General features: G+C 31.7%; 1 protein-coding gene across 4 annotated transcripts in view; it reads right to left on the bottom strand.

Moving 5' to 3' along the window:
• Window positions 1-1,475: 1,475 nt before the first annotated feature.
• LOC140439578 (uncharacterized) overlaps window positions 1,476-21,051 on the bottom strand; it is a 28,196-nt gene continuing 8,620 nt past the window's right edge. For 3 of the 4 annotated variants that reach the window (XM_072529576.1, XM_072529575.1, XM_072529577.1), the window contains exons 2-4: window positions 20,402-20,534; window positions 10,673-10,964; window positions 1,476-2,992 (exon numbers count right to left, since the gene is read on the bottom strand). In XM_072529576.1, the coding sequence (XP_072385677.1) occupies window positions 1,492-2,992; window positions 10,673-10,964; window positions 20,402-20,510 (1,902 nt within the window). In that variant the 5' untranslated portion in view covers window positions 20,511-20,534 and the 3' untranslated portion in view covers window positions 1,476-1,491. The remainder of the gene's footprint in view (window positions 2,993-10,672; window positions 10,965-20,401; window positions 20,535-21,051) is intronic. The other variant, XM_072529578.1, reaches the window with a different exon arrangement.

Raw genomic sequence — 21,051 nt, 5'->3', positions numbered from 1 at the left:
TGTTGTATAATTATCACAGCTAACCAAGCTGACAGGACCGGCATATAGTCAACTGTAGGTTAGTACATATAATCAGATTAAATATTATCATTCAAGCGTAATGTCAAAAAACTCTTTTTATAAACATACAAATTTCCCATAATTATTGTATTCTTTTATTAATCATTATTTTAAATCTCAACGAAATAAAAGCGCCCAGAATTATAAAGATCTCAATTTAGTCAAATTGACTGGACCGGCCGTGGAAATTAATAAGTTTTTGGGAAAACGGGTAATATCCCAAACAGCACATTAGAACTGAAAAACCCGTATATACAATTATAATGAGTCAACGTTTAACTTAATTGACCTATTGATTTATGATAAAGATATTCATTTTCACATAGATAATACTAAGAAGGATTTATTGGACATTTTAAAAAGTTTCGCATTGAAAAAGAATACTTTTGTGATAATTATGCCGAAAATATGGGTCATACCATTTTAAGACTTCCACCATATTACTGTGTATTTAAACCAATCGAACATATGTGGCATCAACTTAAGTCAAGAGTTTGAAGAAATAATACTTTGCCACATTTAAATGCACCTGTCCTGCATTTAATTAAAAAGGAAGTACTCAAAATTGATGCGAATAGTTGGAAAAATGCAGTCTCACATATCATGAAAGCTGAGAATTCATATTTTCCTACATATAATATACAAAATGTTATCATTAATTTAAAAGACGACAGTGATAGTGACACAGATTTAACATAATATCTATGTAATGTAATATTTATACTCGTTTTGTGTGTGTGTGTGTGTGTGTGTGTGTGTGTGTGTGTGTGTGTGTGTGTGTGTGTGTGTGTGTGTGTGTGTGTGTGTGTGTGCGTGTGTGCGTGTGTGTGTGTGTGTGTGTGTGTGTGTGTGTGTGTGTGTGTGTGTGTGTAGGTGTGTGTGTGTGTGTGTGTAAAAGTTTAAATCTTAGAAAAAGCTGCTATCGCTTTGTTAAAATTAAATGGCCAAATATATGGCCTAGAAGGACAAATTCTTTAAAATTCCCGTGCTCGAATCGGTATCAATAAAGTGGTATGACTCATTTCAGCCTATCCCAGCCTCCTTAGACACTTAGGCTGATACTAATTCAAACTCGGAAAATCCAACGAATGTCTCCTAAAACTTGACCACTGCAGTGGTTAGCGTACAGAGGTGCAACCTGCTTTTCTGTCTTCTGGGCTATACGAAATGTCTAAAAGATTAAATCTTTTAGCAAAAGCTGCTATCGCTTTGTTAAAATTAAATAGCCAAATATATGGTCTAGGAGGTCAAATTCGTTAAACTTCTCGTGCTCGAATCGGTATCAATGAAGTGTTATGAATCATTTAGGCCTATTCCAGCCGCATAAGACACTTGGGCTGATACAAATTCAAAGCTGGAAAGTCCAACGAATGTCTCCTAAAACTCCTATTTAAATAGGAATAATTAATCCTACCTTAATATTAATAATTTTTATTTGTTTGATTGTGTTACATTTTCACGACAGTAGCAGTATTTCCTTAGATAAGCATTGTCTGTAATACATTGTGTAACAGGTCCGTATCTATCTATTCTACTAATATCACCTAACAGCTTAAAAGTATTATTTCTTTCCTCAAATGAAGCTTCAACGGTAGCTTCAAAACTAGCATCAGGACTTGTTTCCAGCATCACTAAAAAGAAGTGGACAGATTTGTGATCTTCATTCCAGTATGGTTCAGACATACCAGCGGTCTTTATTTTAGATAAATTGTATTCTGCGCATAATGAACCATTCTCACTTGTAAGTAGAATGTTGTTGGTTTCATTTACAATAAATTTTGATACTTTTATTACTTTGGGATCATCAGGTTCGATGTATGTATGTCCATGGCAAGTACACCAATGTTGACTAATACCCGCATCTTTACATGTTCTATTTTCGGGAATTTCAGCAAACAAACTGTAGCAACTGGAACATCCTTGACTCCACGATGGTACGTAAGAATCATTGCCTATGTTCAACAGGTCTTGAAAAGTGTTGTGGATATCATAGGGTGATGTCAACCGATTTGTGTTTGTTATGAAATTATTATATTTTTCTGCATAAGTCTGTTTAAACAGATCTGGAAATCTGAAATATATAAAAGGAAGCCTTTCTTCCACCCATCCTGTATGTGTAAACCTAATACCACCAAATCTGAAACCATGATCACTAAAAAAGATTAAAATCGTATTGTTTAAAGCTTCGAGAAATTCAGTGCTAGACAAAAGTTGTAACATCTTATTATCCATAGCCCCTGGCATATTGAAATTATCATGACTATAACTGTTACTCCAAAACAGTCCAAAAGATGGAAAGTCCTTAAACGTAACAGCGAAATCTTTAGCTGCATTTTGTATTCTTTCTCCGGAAGTTTCGGGACCGGCGCAGTAGATCATATTTTTTCTCAATACGGTATGCAAAGTTTCTGCTGCTAAAAAGTAAGGACGATAATAATAATCTGTGGGTTCTTCTAAAAATCCTGGACGGTCATAATGGAACGTGTTAATATTGCAATCATCCTCTGCATATCCTGTTATGTATTGAGATTCTTTAAATTTGTCCCAAATAAATCTGCAAGAGTTTTGTTTTATGGTACGGTTACAAAATGTCGATAACTGATCTACATTATATCCAGTCAGTATTGCCATTAAGTTAGGAAATGTGTTGTCGCCGATCTTGTTATACCCCTTAAGGTTAACCATGTTACTTTCAGCCCATTTGAAGCTTTCTGGCATGGTGCGTTCTATATTAGATTTTGACACGCTATCTATCCCGAGCATCATAATACTAAACTTTGGTTTTCCAGTAGGTTTCTTATGTTCTTTAGAGATTGAAAAAGTAGTAGCATGAACATTACTGTATACTTCTATCTGTTCTGTTGTACAGTTAACACTAACATAAGGATAATTTATTTCTACTGAGTCTTTGAAGGGAATGCAATCAGTCAGACTAAAACAGAAAAAAAGAATTAAAGATACTTTTTGTGACATAAATTCGATTAAAAATATTTAAAAGAGCGATAATTAAAAATTTAATTATTGAAAAGTGTTACGAATTATTTAAACCGTTAGATAACTCCTTAATGTTGTAGTTACTTAGCAATTAGAGGCTTAAGTTATATAACTGGGACATTTCAGGTACATAGGCTATGTTATCCTCCAAGTAAATATCGACTAACAAAAGACGATTGCATGCGTATATGATTTGATATGCGAAGTTGAAGATTATTGCATCTCTATTTGACAGATTTTAACCTGTATCACAATCTGTTTTAATGCTGTTCGTTCAGTAATATCAGTAATATTTAAAAAAAATTTATTTAAAAAATCCTTTATAGAAGGTATACTAATATAAAAGAACTTTACAAGTAAAAACTTCTGGTGTATAATGGTATACTATTTTATATAACAATAAAACACTGAAAACTTTGTTTTCAAAACTTCCACAAAATTTATTATAATATTTTATCACTAAAAATATCATTAAGCAAATAGCAGTAAACAATGGGTACAACGAACAAACAATTAATAAAATTTTAAATCAAAAACTACATAAGAAAGCCCTGAAATTAGAATTTTCACCACCTGAGACAAACAGTTCTCCCCTCCTCAACCTATTTCGTTAAAGACTAAATTGTAAACACATACAAAAATAGATCACTTGAGAAAGGCACTCTGCCGAAACGGTTGTAGTGATAAAATATTATAATAAATTTTTTTGAAAGTTTTGATGTTTTATTGTTATATAAAATGAATTTCCATCAAGTAACGATCGAATCCATCACGTACACTATTTTATTAAAAATAATTAAAATTTATCCAAAGGGATTACAATTATTCCAAAACGTTTTAAGTCCAGTCAGACCACCATCAATGAAACATTTTAAAAGTAGTTAAAACTATAATCGGTTCACAATTTGTCGATGGCTCACTACAAGTTTAAACCTAATTAGAGAACTGAAATATAGAGAGGATAGGTAATACGATATAATAGTAAAAACCAACCTGAAACTGACAATTTAAGATGTTTTCGACTAACCCACCTTGTATCTGAACGAATACAATACAGCAGTCAACCTTATAATCCGATTACGAAGGTATTTTGAATGGTTACAGATGACCGACCAGTGTCGTAGAGTATATGATTGAAACATTTATTTGAACTAAATAAATATATTTTTTAAATTGTACTTATGTAAATTGTATTTTTGTTTTGATAAAACTTTTTTATTTTATTCAAAAATAAAAAGTTTTTTGCCATTTGTAAAAGATACATTTATTTAATTAAGGGGAAAGGCGCCAAATGTCGCCTGGCAAAATTTTCAATGTGTTTTAAATGTATCCATTATTTTCGAATCCGGAGAAAACTAATAAATATTTTTGAAAAATTTAAACGCAGAATAAAATATTACATTATTACTGAGGGCAGAAAGTCCCTGAAAACTTCTACAATGTTTATTTTAATATGTTATGTAACAGGGTTGAAAATAAAAGAGAAAATATAGTAATATTTGTAATTGAAAATATTGCATGCAAAAGAAACTTTTTATTTATTCTAATAAATATTTTATTCTGCCTTTAAATTTTTCAAAAATGCTTTTTAGTTTTCTCAGGATTTGAAAAAAAATGGATACATTTAAAACACATTGAACATTTTGACAGGCGACATTTTGCGCCTTTCCCCTTTAATACCTTACGATTACAACTACTATTACTTACCTTATATAATTACGATTAGAAAACTATTCAAATTCAAAATAAATAGCATCAACTTCGGAATCCGAGTTGTCTTGAGGGTTAATAATTAGCGGTTGTGTCTCTACGGTCGCATCAATTATGTTATCAAGATCCCAAATTTTTTGTTCTTCTTCTATTACATGTCTTAATTTCCAGTTTTGTTCTGTAATATGTTGTAAAGACTCGTATAACAATTCACGTACAACTTGTATTTTATATGACGTAGTTTTTCTAGCCACATAACTTTTCATTTGTGCCCAAATGAGTTCAATTGGATTTATTTCGCAGTGGTAGGGTGGAAGTCTAAGGACTGTGATGTTTCGCCTTTCCGCCATTTTGTCAACTACGTATTTCTTGAACTTAGATTTGTATTGCCGGGCAATTTTTAAAAGTTCTGCTTTTACCATTCCATCTTCGTAAGGCAGATACTTATTCTGCAACCAGTCAAGAATATCCTGTTTCTTCCACGCAGTCGTTGAAAGTTTTTCTACTAGTCGTGAATGATAAGGTGCATTATCTAATACTATAATTGAATTTGGTGGTATGTGTTCAATCATCTGCTCAAAATACTCTTCGAAAACATCAGCTGTCATTAATTTTCGTATGGATCTTAGATAATTTCTTCTCCAACATATTATCTCCTCTCGGTCAATCAAAAGTGATTTTCGGTCTGATTCCTCCCACCGGAAATTTAATTCTTTTAAAACTTGCCACAATTTAGTTCGTCCGATATGAGGCAAATCCGGGTCGTCTCTAACTTCTTGTAAAATTTTGTTTAGGTTTGGTATTTCTTAAAAAAAAAAAATCCATGAATTTTCCTTCGAATACCATATTTGGCAAATTCATCAATTTCAATAGGCTTTTTCCCTCTCTTTAAGTGTTCGTTTGTGTTTCGGTTAGCTATACCGTGTTTTTTTCTTTCTGATAGGAACCTACATAGAGTTTTAATTCCTACATACAGATTGCTGATACTGTAAAACAATATTTAATACAGTACAGTCGAAAATAATTTGAAATATATATATTTATAGATATATATATATATATATATATATATATATATATATATATATATATATACATATATATATAGAAGATAAGAGATAAGATAAGAGATATGTATATATAAAACAAATAGAGTTTTATTTCTTACATACATCATCAGTGTTTATCCAGGTTTACGTGTTTGAAGCCACTATACATCTGCGTAAAAACTCTGTGTAAAAAATCAGCAATGTAACTTAAAATTAATTTAACTATATTTAAAGGATTTTAACTCAGATATTTTGCGGCTTCAAACATGTAGATAAACCTAGATAAACACTGATGATGAAATAGTCATTCCGAAAACGTTCGGTGATGTGATGTAACCCGAAAGGGTTTTTTTATGAAGTAAAAGGGGAAATTCCATAGGCTGTATACCATAGTTTAAAAAACTTACCAAGAAGCAAAAACTTCTGGTCTATAATGGTATAGAGATGCTACGTCTTCTCCGTATTATTTTATGGGTTGGAGGCTTGGACTTTAAAGAAAGATGTTTCGGATAATTGGAAGCCTTCGATTTATTGGCCTACAGAAAGATATTAATAATAAGTTGGGTGGATAGAGTCACGAATGTCGAGGTGTTGGGAAGAATGAGAAGAGATAAAGAGGTTTTATATACAATTAAAGTCAAAAAACTAAAACTGCAATATCTAGAACATGTCATGAGGGACGAGCGTTATAACTTGTTGCAATTAATAATGCAAGGAAGAATACAGGGTAGAAGGAGTCGCGGAACAAGACGCATCTCCTGGTTGAATAATTTGAGAGCTTGGATTAACTGCACTTCGGCTGACCTCTTTAGAGCAGCGTCATGATGGTTGCTAACCTTCTTAGAGGAGATGGCACGTGAAGAAGAAGAAGAAGATAATGGTATAGTATTTTATTAAAAATAATTAAATTTTATCCAAAAGGATTACAATTAATCCAAAATTTTTTAGGTCCAGTCGGACCATTATCAGTGAAAAATTTTAAAAAGTAGTTGATGACAATAATGGTTATATTTATTAAGCTGATGACCCAAGGTTGATGTTATGAGATTTCATGTAAACATACTTTTTCCCTGCTCGAAATAGTTATTTGGCTTGTTTCACATGGTGGAAAAAGTGATCCCCTTTTTCGAGCAGGAAAATTATATTCCCTTTAGTTAAAATCTTGTAACGTCTACCTTGTGTCATCACTTTTATAAACATAACCATGATTGTCATCTAATTTAAAGGTTTTTAAACCTATTTCAGTAGCTATTCTCCGTTCACAAATTGTTGTGCCTCAAAGTCATAAAACGGTCGTAAAATTTGTATCATCATAGGCGTTCCTGAGGTGTTTATTCATTAAATAATAATATAATGTTTTAATACTGTTATATATAATATTAATAATGTTTTAATACTAATTATGTCTCAATATTTCGTCACCATTTTGTGACTTCTTCAGGAGAAAACTGTAAATTTATTAGAATAATTATTATTGGATGTAACCAAAGTGAATATTTCAATACTTATAACTAAAAGAGTAAAAATTTAAATTTAAATTTAAATTATATGCTAGCAAAATTTTAATTTCTACTCCTTTACTTGTATTGAAGTATTGAAATATTCACTTTGTTTACATCCAATAATTATTTTAATAAATTTACAGATTTCTCACGAATAAGCCACAAAATCGTGACGAAATATTGGCACATAAAACAAATACAAGTTTTATTGGGATATTGTCTTTGGTATATTTCAGGTTCTGTCGGTCGGGATTTAAAACAAATATATTTTTTGTCACTTTATATTTCGCCAACTGATTGTTGACCATATCAGAAGTGCACTACAAATTTATTAAAACAAAGAGGTAAGCAACATTAAGATAAAATTACATAAATATTTACTCACAGAGGTAGAACTGTTCACAAAAAAAAACAAGACAAACATTTTTACTATATTGTTCTGAAGCTATTTTCTTGTGGCATGTTAAAGTAATTCCCATTTAAATAGCGCAATTATTTTTTACAATACTTTTACAATTAGACTGACAATTTTAAAATAAGGTAAAATATACATAAAACAACAAAAAGTGTATAGTGGGATAGACGAGTTTCTTTGTATTTGTATAATATGATATAGTGTCCCCCGGAGGCGTGTCAGCCGGGAGCTGACAGCCGTGCCGGACGCATCAAGGAATTTGGATATCGGTCAAAATACTTGGGAATTCCAAGTTTGGCCAAATCCAAATTTCTAATTGATTCGATGCAGGAAAATTCCACTTTCGCTACGTAAAACAAAGGATTTGTTTTACATAAAAACAGGTAGATTTTCTCTCATCGATCAGTCGAGCTTGCCTCTTCTACTGTAGACCTAGTCGGTGCTATTATTGTTCCTACTAAGTTATTGTTTTATTTTCTGATTTCCTATATACCATTTTTTTTATTTTAGCATTATTTTATATTCAGACCTTTTCAGGTTAGAATATTACATTGATCTATATTTGTTCATGTACTGATTGTTTGATATTTTATTTGATTATTTTGATTGTTTATTTTTCGTATTTTGTGTCTAAGTTGTTCTTCCGTAAGTTAAAAACACTTAGAAATATTTATCTTGCTTTTTCTATTTTATATTTTGATTTGTACTTTGTCTAAGTAGTTCTTTCCGGCAAGTCAAAGAACTCTTAGAAATATTTTCATAATCATTGTTGCATTATTATTTCCGATATTTTATCTAAGATATTTTCTTTCTTAAGTTAAGAAAATACTTACCACATTTGTTTCTTTCATTTTCTATTTTATGCTAAGTTGTTTCTTCCGTAAGTCAAGAAACACTTAGCAATATTTTCACATCTTTTCTATATTTGATTTTTCTTATTTTCTATTATAAGTCGTTCTTCCGTAAGTCAAGAAACACTTATAAATATTTGTGCATTTATTTTACTATATTTGATTCTCTTGTTTATTTTCTGTTCTAAGTTGTTTCTTCCGTAAGTCAAGAAACACTTAGAAATATTTTCATATTTTACTCTCACATTTACATATTTCATTTATCTATATTTCTGTCCTAAGTTGTTTCTTCCGTAAGTCAAGGAACACTTAGAAACATTTTTCTTTGCATTATATTTTTATACCATTTAATTTACTTGTTTACTAAGTTATTCCTTCCGTAAGTCAAGGAATACTTAGATCATTTTTACCTATCTGTTTTCCATTTTTGCTCTGTTACTTTGTAACTGTTCCTTGGAACCGTTACCTATAACAGATATTTGTCACTGGAACTGTTATTTATAACAGCGGTGGTATTTAACCTTTCTACCAGCGACAAACCAAAGATGGTGAATACCCGATCCAATTCCGGGGATGGGAAGAAGCCCGAAGAGCCGGCGATGGGTCCTACAGGCCCAAATGCCCCCTCTCGGCAACAATAGCAGGTACATGGTAAATTAATTTTGAATTAAATGGATTGTAGAATATTGCTGTAGATGCTGCTTAACTGATTCGTATCTACTTTGTAATTTTTTAAATTTTTTTGTGTTGGTAATATAACACATGTCGAGAAACAGCCGGTTTTAATAATTAGTTACTGTTTGTAGGATTTCAACATTAGTATATTCAAACTTGTGGCCTGTGTTGATGAAGTGTTCGACAACAGCGCATGTGTTTTTACCTTTATGGCAATCACTGTTTTGCTGGGTAATACGTTGTTTTAACCATTGGCTTGTCTAATATAGCAAACTTCGCAGCCTAAACACGGTATTTTGTAGATTGTATTGCGATTAATAGACAGCGAAGGTTGCTATATTGGACAGACAAGCTAATGGTTAAAACAACTTATTACCCAGCACATAAGTGACTGCCATAAAGGTAAAAACATATGCGCTGATAAATTACAAAGCAGAGACGAATCAGTTAAGCAGCATCTACAACAATATGCTGCAAACCATTTAATTAAAATTTACCATGTACCTGCTACTGTATTTTATGTACACATACAAAGAAACTCGTCTATCCTATACTCTTTTTGTTGTTTTATGTGTATTTTAACTTATTTTAATTTTATTGCTATATTTTTTATTGTTATTTTAAAATTGTCAGTCTAATTGTAGAAGTGTAGTACACAGTATTTGTCTTGTTTTATTTGTGAACAGTTATACCTCTGTGAGTAAAATATTTATGTAATTTTATCTTAATGTTGCTTATCTCTTTGTTTTAATAAATTTGTAATATACTTCTGATGTAGCCAACAATCAATTGGCAGAATATTAAGTGACAAAAAAATAGAATTGTTTTAATTCCAGACCGACAGAACCTGAAAAATACCAAAGAAAATTATTTTAAATAAAAAACGGTCGATACAAAAAACAAACAAAAATAATATATACATATACACTATATATTATATACCCTAAATGTGGTTCACTATGATAGTGGTGGGTTCTCGGTCAACAATTGGAGAATAAAACAAAAAACATCAGAGCTACTTCACCCTTTTATTGAAGGCGTTTCGTATATTAATTCATACACATCACTTTACCTACAAAACTATTTAAACAAGCAAATATCCCTAGATACAAAAAATTTGCACATGGTTCACCTTACAAAAAAAATGTAGTATAATGAGATGGAACTGAAGAAAATAGCTTAATTTATGAACCGTTTAATTTAATTTATCAAAAACAGAACTAAGTCAGTTAGTCATTTTCTTCTCCTAATGCAAAGAACCGCACATTTGCCAGACTGTCACACTGACATAAAATGTGCTCAGCTGTTTCTCATGATACTGCTTTAATTTAAGTAGTTACTTTGACTATTTATTCAGTTCGGGCACATAAATCTTAGAAAGAAGGCAGTACGATATAGGGAAAATATGCTACTTACTTAACGTGGTCATCCCTTGATGTTTCATAATTAATTCTGGTAATATTCGCATAGCAGCATTCTATACTGGAATTACTGTATTCTTCTTGTGCGCTTCGATTGAAATGTAAAGTAACAATATCATTCGTTTTGTTAATGTACGACAGCAAAGTTTTATTCGAACATTTTTCATACTCTTCATTAGAAACAAAGTCAATAATATCTTTACTGAATGGATTGGTTTTTGGTATTCTACATTGGGAAGTATGGATTAAGTATTTTTTGTCTTGTTTGGTTGAAGAATTAACCTGATCTAAAAAATAAAACAACTATACTATATTTTAACAATAAAATAGGGTAGCTTCTTAGAAAAGAAATTTACTTGGTATGCATATTTTAATAACTTTGCTTGCCCTACAATAGCAATAATTCAGTTAGCTCCTATTTTGTCATCTATTTAGATAAACGTTTCTGCACATCACTCGTATACAATAAAATCTTTTCTAACTGCTATTATTAGAAGAACTGACAATGAGATAAGTACACAGGTCATAGACGTACATTAAGGAATTACATTAATTTGTTAAGTCTCATTTATTATAACCAGAATAGATGTGTACAGTGAATTCTAAACGAATAAAGTGATTTCATAGTATTATAGTGTGATTTCTGTGATAGTTACTGGGTGATTTTACCGAATATGGAAAAATCAACTTGGGATTGTAGACCAGTCAAACAATTAAAGTTGGATCATTTATCACGTAACGAAAATAGTGTTATATTAAATGTCTAATATATAAATGTGGTCTAACACAAGGAGATGCGCTATCCACAACACTTTTTAACCTTGCGTTGGAACAAGTTACCAGGAAAACTACTTTAGATAGAGAAGGTATAATATTTACAAAATTAACCAAGTCATAGCTTACTCAGATGATATAGGCACAATTAGCTGAACATTTAAAGACCTAGAACAGATTTATACACAATTTAAAGAAGCAACACATACTATGGGTCTAGAAATTAATGTCTCAAAGGCAAAGTACATAAAAACAACTCGCGAAAAAGTACAAATGAAAGGCACTCATATCTTTAAGCGGGCAAAAATTGAAAGAGTAAACCATTTCAAATATTTAGGATAAATAGTAACAGAAGGAAATAAACAGTGATGAGATAACAGTAACTAGTATCTTTTAACTTCTTCTTCTTTCTTCTTCTTCGCGCGACTAGGATTACTCCTGTTTGTCTGTCTCTTATTCTGTTTCAGTCGTTGTTGACTCTACATTATCTTTCCACCTTTTTGGCGGCCTTTCAAGGGGTCTTCCGCTATACGGCTTGTTGTTTTTACAGATGTTCGCTAATCTATCTGGTCCCATTCGGTTTACATGTTCGTTCCAGTTTTTTTTTTGTTTTTATCCACCTGTTAATATTTTGAATTTTGCATTTGCATTGTTCGCGTATACTTCTGTTGGTTTGTATGTCTCTTAATGATATGCTCGCTATTGATCTTAATACTTTCATTTTGATATTGTTGATTTGTTGTTTCGTCTTTCTTGTATCGGTTCTTGTCTCCGCTGCATATGTTAGGATTGGTCTTACTGTTGTCTTGTATACTTTCATTTTGCTTTCCGTGGTCAGATATTTGTTTCTCCATATGGTTTCTCGGAGGCAACCACTTACTCTTGGCGCTTTTGATGCTTGCCTTGTGGTCTCTGTTCTTATATCCCTGTCACTAGTAATCTCTACTCCTAGGTAATTGAATTTCATTACTTGTTCTACAATTTTGCCGTCTATTTCTAGTTTGCATCTACGCGGCTCTTTACTGATCACTATACATTTAGTTTTTTCTACTGATATTCTCATATTAAGTTTGTTTGCTGTGATATTGAAGGTGTGGAGCTGCCTTTGTAGGTCATCTTCGTTATCAGCAATTAGTACTGCATCATCGGCATAGCATAGTATCGTGATTGTATGCGCTCCCATGTGGTATCCGTGTCGTTTTCTTACTTCGTGAATTATTTGATTCATCACCATATTGAATAACAATGGCTGAGCGAGTCTCCTTGGCGGATTTCTCCTTTTAGTTCTCTGCATTCTATTTCCCCTGTTGGCATTATAACTCTGGTCTTGTTGTTCTTGTTAATTTCATTAATTGACCTTATTATCTGATGGTCTATTTGTTCAGCTTGTAATAAATTTAAGATGTCATTTCGCTTGACCCTGTCAAAAGCACTTTTTAAATCTACAAAGCACATGTATGCTTGTTTTCCATATTCAATAGAGTTCTCTATTATTTGTCTGACAATAAAAATTGCTTCTACTGTGCTGCGGTTCTTCCGGAAGCCTTGTTGTTCATCTGCCATGTTCGCTTTTTCTTCGATTTTATCTTTTATAACAGCCTTTAACAATTTTAATGTACTATTCATCAGACTAATGCCTCTATAATTTTCAGGATTTCTCGAGTCTCCCTTTTTAAGTATCGGTAGCATGAGACTTTCCTTCCATTCCGCTGGTACTACTCCGGTATTTATTATATCGACGAATAATTTTAGGAGACATTTAGGTATGTTGTTCCTCCATATTTTAGCAGTTCATTGTTTATCTTATCAGGACCAGGTGCTTTTCTGTTTTTTAATTTTTTTATTCGTTCTTGTAGCTCTTCTTCTGATATTAGTACTGTATCGTGAGTTTCGTTAATGATTCTTTCTCTGTTCTGTTCTTCTCCTTCTCCATATAAATTTGTGAAATGCTCAGTCCATTGTTCCTCCGTAATGTTATCTATGCGTACAAATTGATTCATTTCTTCATTGAATTCATTCAATGAATTTGGTTTCGAAAATTAGTTTACTGATTTCATGGATCAGATATATCAGAATAGACGCTGTTTGCGTCTATTCGAAGCCATGTTAGAGTTGCCTTTTAAGACAGAATAGATTTATTTTCACGTTCAGAGAGACTGTAAAAGCCGTTCTGAAGAGGCCTATTAGGCCGAAATACGTATAAGCGGATAAACAGACGCACTATACGTGAAATCAAATCTTAACTTTCTTTTCCTTTTCATTCATTTCTGTTTTTTGTCTCCTTATTATCTTCCACGCCTTTTTCTGGGATCAATAGAGGTCGTATTACATATCTTTGGTAAATTTCTCCCAGTTTTCTTTTTTGATGTTATCTTTTAACTCAAAAATAAAAATATACACAACAGTTATGAGACCCGTAGTAACTTATACATCAGAAACATGGACTTTGACAAGTGAACAAGAAGAACAACTTCTAAGATGGCAAAGAAAAATGTTAAGGAACATATATGGACCTATACAGGAAAATGGGGAATGGCGTATAAGAATGAACCACGAAATAAACAGAATCTTTAATAGACCGACTATTACAAAAGAAATACGAAGTAAACGACTGAGTTGGTTGTGATACGTAAAAAGGATAGGTGATAAGAGAAATACAAAAACAGTACTTAGGAAAGAATTAAACTGGAAGAGACCGAGAGGTAGGCCCAGAAAGAGATGGATTGATGGTATTAACCAGGATTTAAAAGAACTAGGAATTCGAGAATGAGAAAAACAAGCAAAGGAAAGAGAAACATGGTCAACTATAGTCAAGACAGCAAAATATACATGACTCTGAAATGATCTAAAAGAAGACAAACTAGAAAGTAATGATTTTAGATATAAAACGCTGGACTTTTTTGGCAACAGAATCTTTCTAATACCATCGAGAGTATAGTTAAAAGGTTGTCTACAGCACTGGGATATGGAAAATCAACTATAGGTATATAAAGTGTTAACAGAATAAAAATCGACTGGTATAAATTTACCTAAACCGAGACCAGATATACCAAAATTATTAAAAGTCGAGCTGGATGATTGTTTTAAAAATACCATCCTAAGATAGTCCCTACCGTTACAGATTTCCTCTAAGTCAGATAGAATATTCCATTCTTTTTTATTTACCAAGCAAATACCAACTTTGTATAAAGTTTTACAAGCTATTACCCATGAACTTAATTTACCCACGAAAGTAGAACCAAACGTTGGAAAGTTTTTCATTAATTAAACTTCAAATACGAAAAATTTGGCAGGCAGTCGATGCTTATTGAAGCTGGAGATGAGAGTACCTACGAAAAATAAAAAAACATAGGACAGAAAACAATATCTAATATTTAGGCGAAACGTGGATTAATGAAATGCATTCTGTAGGAAGAGTTTGAAAAGATAAAAACATAAAAATATCTCAAGCATTTTTACAAGGATATTCAACTGGTCTAAAGGAACAGAACGATAAGGGTCGACTACTCATAATTACCTATATTGTTAGTATAAATGGATTTCTCACGGAGGATTTACTTTTGTGTGAATCAACGAATATCTGTGATTATCACGAAAAGATAAAAAAATGATAGGAGATGTGTTTGAAGTATATGTCGAACACCACTCCCGATTAATTGAACGTTTACCAACTACGAAATCAATAAAAAGAAATGAAGTTGTAACGTGGTTAATTTCTTGGGAACTAAACTTTGACGATACAATGACAAAAACAGAATTATTAAATATTGCCAACATCCTTAAACACAATTATAAAAAATATTTTATTGGGCAGATAGATAGAAAACGAGGTATTGAAATACTTCGCTTACCACCCCATTATTGTGAACTTAATTCGATAGAGTTGATATGAGCTCAAGTTAAAGATAACGTTGTTCGAAATAATATTTTAAATTCTCGAATCTGACTAATCTTTTTTCTGACAGCACAGTAAAGTATGTAGTAATTTCTCTTACAGCAGACGACAATTCTCCTGAGATAGAAATTTATTTCCCTCTAGAAAACAGGCATAAAGTAAAAGCCATATAAGAAGACCGGTTAGTAATTAGGCGATGATCAGTGGACATCAAACAATTTTTGAAATATAAAATTTAATTCCAATCATTTGAAAAGTAAATTATTTAATTTCATTTATTTTATCTTCAGTAAGAATGCTTGATCTTGTTCTGTTAAAAGTAAATGAAATATTTATATATAATCTATTGCACACAATAAAATTTATTTTATTAATGACATTTTAAATATAGTGATTATTCAGTTTAATATAATTTACTATACTATACTGGGACTCTCTATATTATATAATATAATCTCTCTCCTATCTCATCCGCCTCCAAACATCTATTTCGTTTACTACTCTCCTTCAGTTATCCACCCTCATTATCTCTCTAGCAACGGTTCTTGCTTCGTCTATCCACCGCTTCCTTGGGTTTTCTACTGCCCGACGTCCCAACATAGTTCCACTATGTGTTCTACCAGGTGTCCTATTATTATCTATTCTTATAAGGTGGGCCTGCACAGTACAATCTTTGTATTTCTACATGATTTTCTATAGAGGATTCTTTGTAATATTGATATGACTCGTGGTTGAACCTTATTCTTTACATACCATTGTTGCAGATGGGAGCTAATATTTTTCTCAATGTTGTCTTATGTTGCTATTAGTCGTATGATGGTTTTATAAATTTTAAACTTTGCTTCCCTATGGATGTCTTTGACATTTTTTTAAGCTAGACTTTTTTAAGGGACCTTTCTCCCTTTCTCGTCGGCCCCGATCCTACTTTCCACTGGGGTTGGTTACCCAATCTCCAATAAAAAATGCTCAGGTTTCGGGAACTCCGATTAATGAAACCGGTGATAGCATACGGAGCGGAAGTAATGTGTCTTTCGAAAAAAAAAATGAAGAAAAACTAAGAATAATTGAAAAAAAAAATGAGAAGAATACACGGCCCAATAAAGACAGAACAAGGAGAATATAGGAGCCTAATGAACCGTGAAATATGAAATATACCAGAAGGAAAAGGTATAGTAAAATTTATTTAAGCACAAAGTTTGAAATGGTTTAGACACATACAAAGAAGAGAAGAAGATGCACTAATTAGGAAGTTAACAAACATGAAACCAGTAATAAACGGACCAAGAGGAAAACCAAAAATAAGATAGAAAGACCAAATAATAAAGGATATCAAAGATGAAAATTGCAAACTGGAGATGAAAGATTCAGGACCGGAAAGAGTGGAAAAAGATAGTAGACAAACCAAAAACACATAACAGTTTTTAAATCATGCACGCTTATGTATTTTGGGTTTCGCAGATTAAAATTCTGAGAAGCTGCTCTATCACATTTTTAAAGTACTGTATAATAAAGACAAAGTAGTGTAATTTCCTCATAGCTGTTTAGTGTATATTCCAAAATATCCGCAATTGTAAAAAATGTAACTACTAAATTTAACATATTTTCGTGACAAAAGATGTTTTAAATATACTAGATTTTACCTGTATTTTGCAAACTCACTTAACTAACAAACTTAAAAAGTAAAAAATTAAATTGACCTGACTAAAACTTAGGAAGCAACAAAGTTAAAAATGCTGCCCTGTTTCTGAATAGATAGATATACTCAGAAAGTCCTTCTTAATAAATATTCGTAATATTATTACCTAGTGATATCAAATATTTGTATCATTACATTATAATAAACATATAACATTTCTCATTCAATAATATACAAAATATTTGAAGAAGTTCGTGGTACCACCAATAATGTAAGAAGCCATATTATAGTGTATGCAATTGATCAAACAACTAAGTTTCCTATTTGGAACATACCATGCGTTCCATATCTATGGAATAAATTCATTTTTGGCGTTATGTACTATCTGAAAAAAACCTAAAACAGGTCGATTTTTATTCTTAAATTGACAATTTACAGTATGAAAATATTATCCGCTTCCAGCACCCCCTTTGAATTATAAGCACCCCCTCGAAAATTTTAAGTAACAAAGGGGGTCGTGTGGCACCTTGTTAGAAAGCAATTTTAGTCCTCTGTTCAGAAATATAGAAAGTTTTTTAAGTTTGGTGCAATCATAACTGAGAAAATTGATTTTGAAGATGTAAAATTTTGATAATGTCTCTTTCACAAAACTTTAGGTTGAATGAAGATAATAATATTTAGAATGTATTTTTCAATGTAATTTTTAAATAAATTAAATGTTCATAATGACCACCATTCACTTCTTGACAATAGCCGAGGCGATTTTGGAATTTTCGCACAACATTTTGTACGACCTCGGGGGTTATTTTGTTAATTTCTTCCGTTATCCTAACTTTTAAATCAGCAATACTGTTTGGTCTATTAAAATATACTTTAGATTTTAAATAACCCCATAAGAAGTGATCGAGAGGAGTCAAATCTGGGATCTAGCCAGCCATTCGATCGTTCCACGTCTTCCAATCCACCTATTGGGAAAAACCTCGTTTAAATAATTTCTAACTATACGTGCAAAATGCGGAAGAGCTCTGTCTTGTTGGTAGTAAATAGATCGATCTGTATTATTTGGATGATTGACATCAGGAAAAAATCTTCGTAATGTAGGCACTAAAAAGTTAATCAAAATATCTAGATAAACCTCACCTTCAACTGTGCCCTCAAAAAAATAAGTGCCCTCAATAAATAATTTTATTGTTAATGATACCAGCCCGAGTGTTAATTTTCGTAGGATATTGCGTGAGTCTCACACACTAAGTGAGGATTTTCTCTGAGTTTGTTAACCGTTCCGTTTAAATGAAACGTCGCTTCATTAGAAAAAACTATTTTGTTTATGAACTGCAAATCTGCGTTCATTCTGTCCATCATTATTTTACAGAACTCTTGTCTTCTCTCGGGATAATCTTCATTTAACTCCAGAACCAACAGAACTTTGTACGGGTGGTATTTTTCTTTATGCCAAACTCTCAAAATAGATGATGTACTTACATCAGTGACAGCGGCCAGTTTTCGAGTTTTCTTGTGTGGATTTTCGTCAATCTCTAGAAGTACATCTAACTCTTTTTCATCAGTAAATTTAACATTTCTACCTGGTTTTTCAATATTTTTTACATGTCCAGTATAACGAAACTTCTTTTCAATTTTTCTTACTGTAGACTGCGAAACTTGTTGACCAGGGTATTTATTATTAAACATTTCACAAACCTCCTTTTGAGTTCTTGTTTTATTACCAAAACCAATCAAAATTAAAATGTCTATTCTTTGAGTCTCGGACAAATGAGCCATAATTAAATTTAATATGCGCACAAATATTATACTGACGTCTTTTAGTAACTTTAAATACCTAAATGACAGCAGCCTACTAGATTCATAACAATAATTGTTTATTTGGCTTTTTGACTAATATTATTATCTTCAAAGTTTTTCCCTAATGTTTAGCAGAACAGATACGAAAATACCTCATTATTTCTAAAGTATATTTTAATAGACCAGGCAATATTGCTGATTTAAAAGTTAGGATAACGGAAGAAACTAACAAAATAACCCCCGAGGTCATACAAAATGTTGTACGAGAATTCCAAAATCACCTCGGTTATTGTCAAGAAGTGAATAATGGTGCTTAAGTTGAAAATTTAATTTAATTGTAAAAATCAATTTTCTCCGTTATGATTGCACTCAACTCAAAAAACTTTATATTACTGAACAGAGGACTAAAATCCCTTTTTAACAAGGTTCCACACGACCCCCTTTGTCATTTAAAATTTTCGAGGGGGTGCTTATAATTCAAAGTGGGTGCTGAAAGGGGATAATATTTTCATACTGTAAATTGTCAATTTAAGAAAAATAATCGACCTATTTCAGGTTTTTTTCAGATAGTACATAATAACGCTAAAAATGAATTTATTCCATACATATGGACCGCATGGTATAATAAACGGTAGTCTATATGAGATCACTTTACTTCATCTTTCCTGGTTAGAGGTCGCTAAATGTATAATTTGGTAATTATTTTGCTATAATTGCCATTATAACCGATGCATTTTGATTTGGTTCCAGTCTCCTTACAAGACTCTCTGGTGATGGGTAGACGATGAAACACGTGTAAGTGAATGGTAAGAGACTAATTAAATCTAAACGCATCCGCCTTTATATATTTATTTTAAATATGAAATATTAAGATTGATATTAACGGATAGGGTAAAGGGTAGAATAAATCGAAGATGAACGTGTACACGCTGGAAGCTTAAGGCAGTTACCGAAAGAAAAATAAAAGGTCACAAATAAATTTAGTTATCATAGAAACATTTTTTGTCTTTTTTTATAGACCTCATGCACATGCAATAAAATCGCGTAACCGGAGCTTTTGAACAAATAATTTTAGAGTATATGTTATCGTTTGAGAGGCTACACGACTAGTTGTAGAGATTTAAAATTGTTTAAAATTAATTGCACAACTCTTGCATCGTGAAGAAGCTTTGAAGACACTTTGTAAAATAATTATAGTTTCTTTTTGAAGCATACATTTGTTTGCGCAATAATACGCTGTGCAATATAGTTTACAAAGTTTTATAGCAGATTAGATTTTAAGTTTATAAGTTCTGTTTAGAATGCAGATGTCTGGAAATAAATGTTGATTTGTCAAAGTAATTAATATACAACCCTGATATCTAAATTTCACACCCTAATGTAATAAATGGTAGTGATCTTATCATGGGTAGCGTATGTTGTAATTATATGCAGAGTTGCTGACTATTAGGTAAGTACCTAGGAAAACTTGGAGTAAAAGACTAAGAAAGAATGGTAGAAATATTTATATATTAATGTTGGGTAATTGCACTGACATTGATATAAACCAAATTGATTCCGCATAGAGATACCGATAAATGCAACGATAATAGTAAGCAGTATATAACTACGACTCTCACCTTCTTGCAGAATATATGTACTTTGTTCTTCATTATAATAAAGGAAATAGTATAGACCAATTACTATTACAAAAAATATAAAACAGTCCTTTGCACGTGGATGATACATATTCTGATGTAGTTTTCTTACAATCTGCAAAAAATAGTGTGTTCTTTAACTTCTAATGGAAACTTTAGATAACTCAATTTGTAATTGTGTTTAAATCTAGAGATAGGTCAAAAGTTTAATTTGTTCTGAAACTATTTTCTTGTGGTATTGTAATAATATTTACTATCTTTAATGGAAAATGAACCACAATTTCAGTTTAAAATAAGCTTATTTTGTCGTTTTGATTTTTACTTTGAAAATCGTTTTCAAAATACAAATTAAAGAAATTCTTTTGTTGTGTTTAAACAAAAGAAAAAGGCGTCAAAATGGTAACCTGTTAACAACAAAGAAAGCTGTATTGAATAGATGGGTGAAATACTTCAACCAGATACTTAATATGAAGAAAGAACGAGAGAACGTAGAAGACGAAAAAGATGAGATAAACGAAATAGATGAAATGGAGGAAGAATCACTAGCGATTCTTGAAGTTAAAGACGCGGTTAAAAAACTAGCCATGATACTATAATGGCACAGAATATGAATACAGAAACCCCTCCACAGT

Source organism: Diabrotica undecimpunctata, chromosome 4 (assembly GCF_040954645.1).
Source record: "Diabrotica undecimpunctata isolate CICGRU chromosome 4, icDiaUnde3, whole genome shotgun sequence".
In the NCBI taxonomy this organism is placed as follows: domain Eukaryota; kingdom Metazoa; phylum Arthropoda; class Insecta; order Coleoptera; family Chrysomelidae; genus Diabrotica; species Diabrotica undecimpunctata.
The sequence above is the reverse complement of the archived record's forward strand: the minus strand, read 5'-3'. Positions and strand labels throughout refer to the sequence as shown.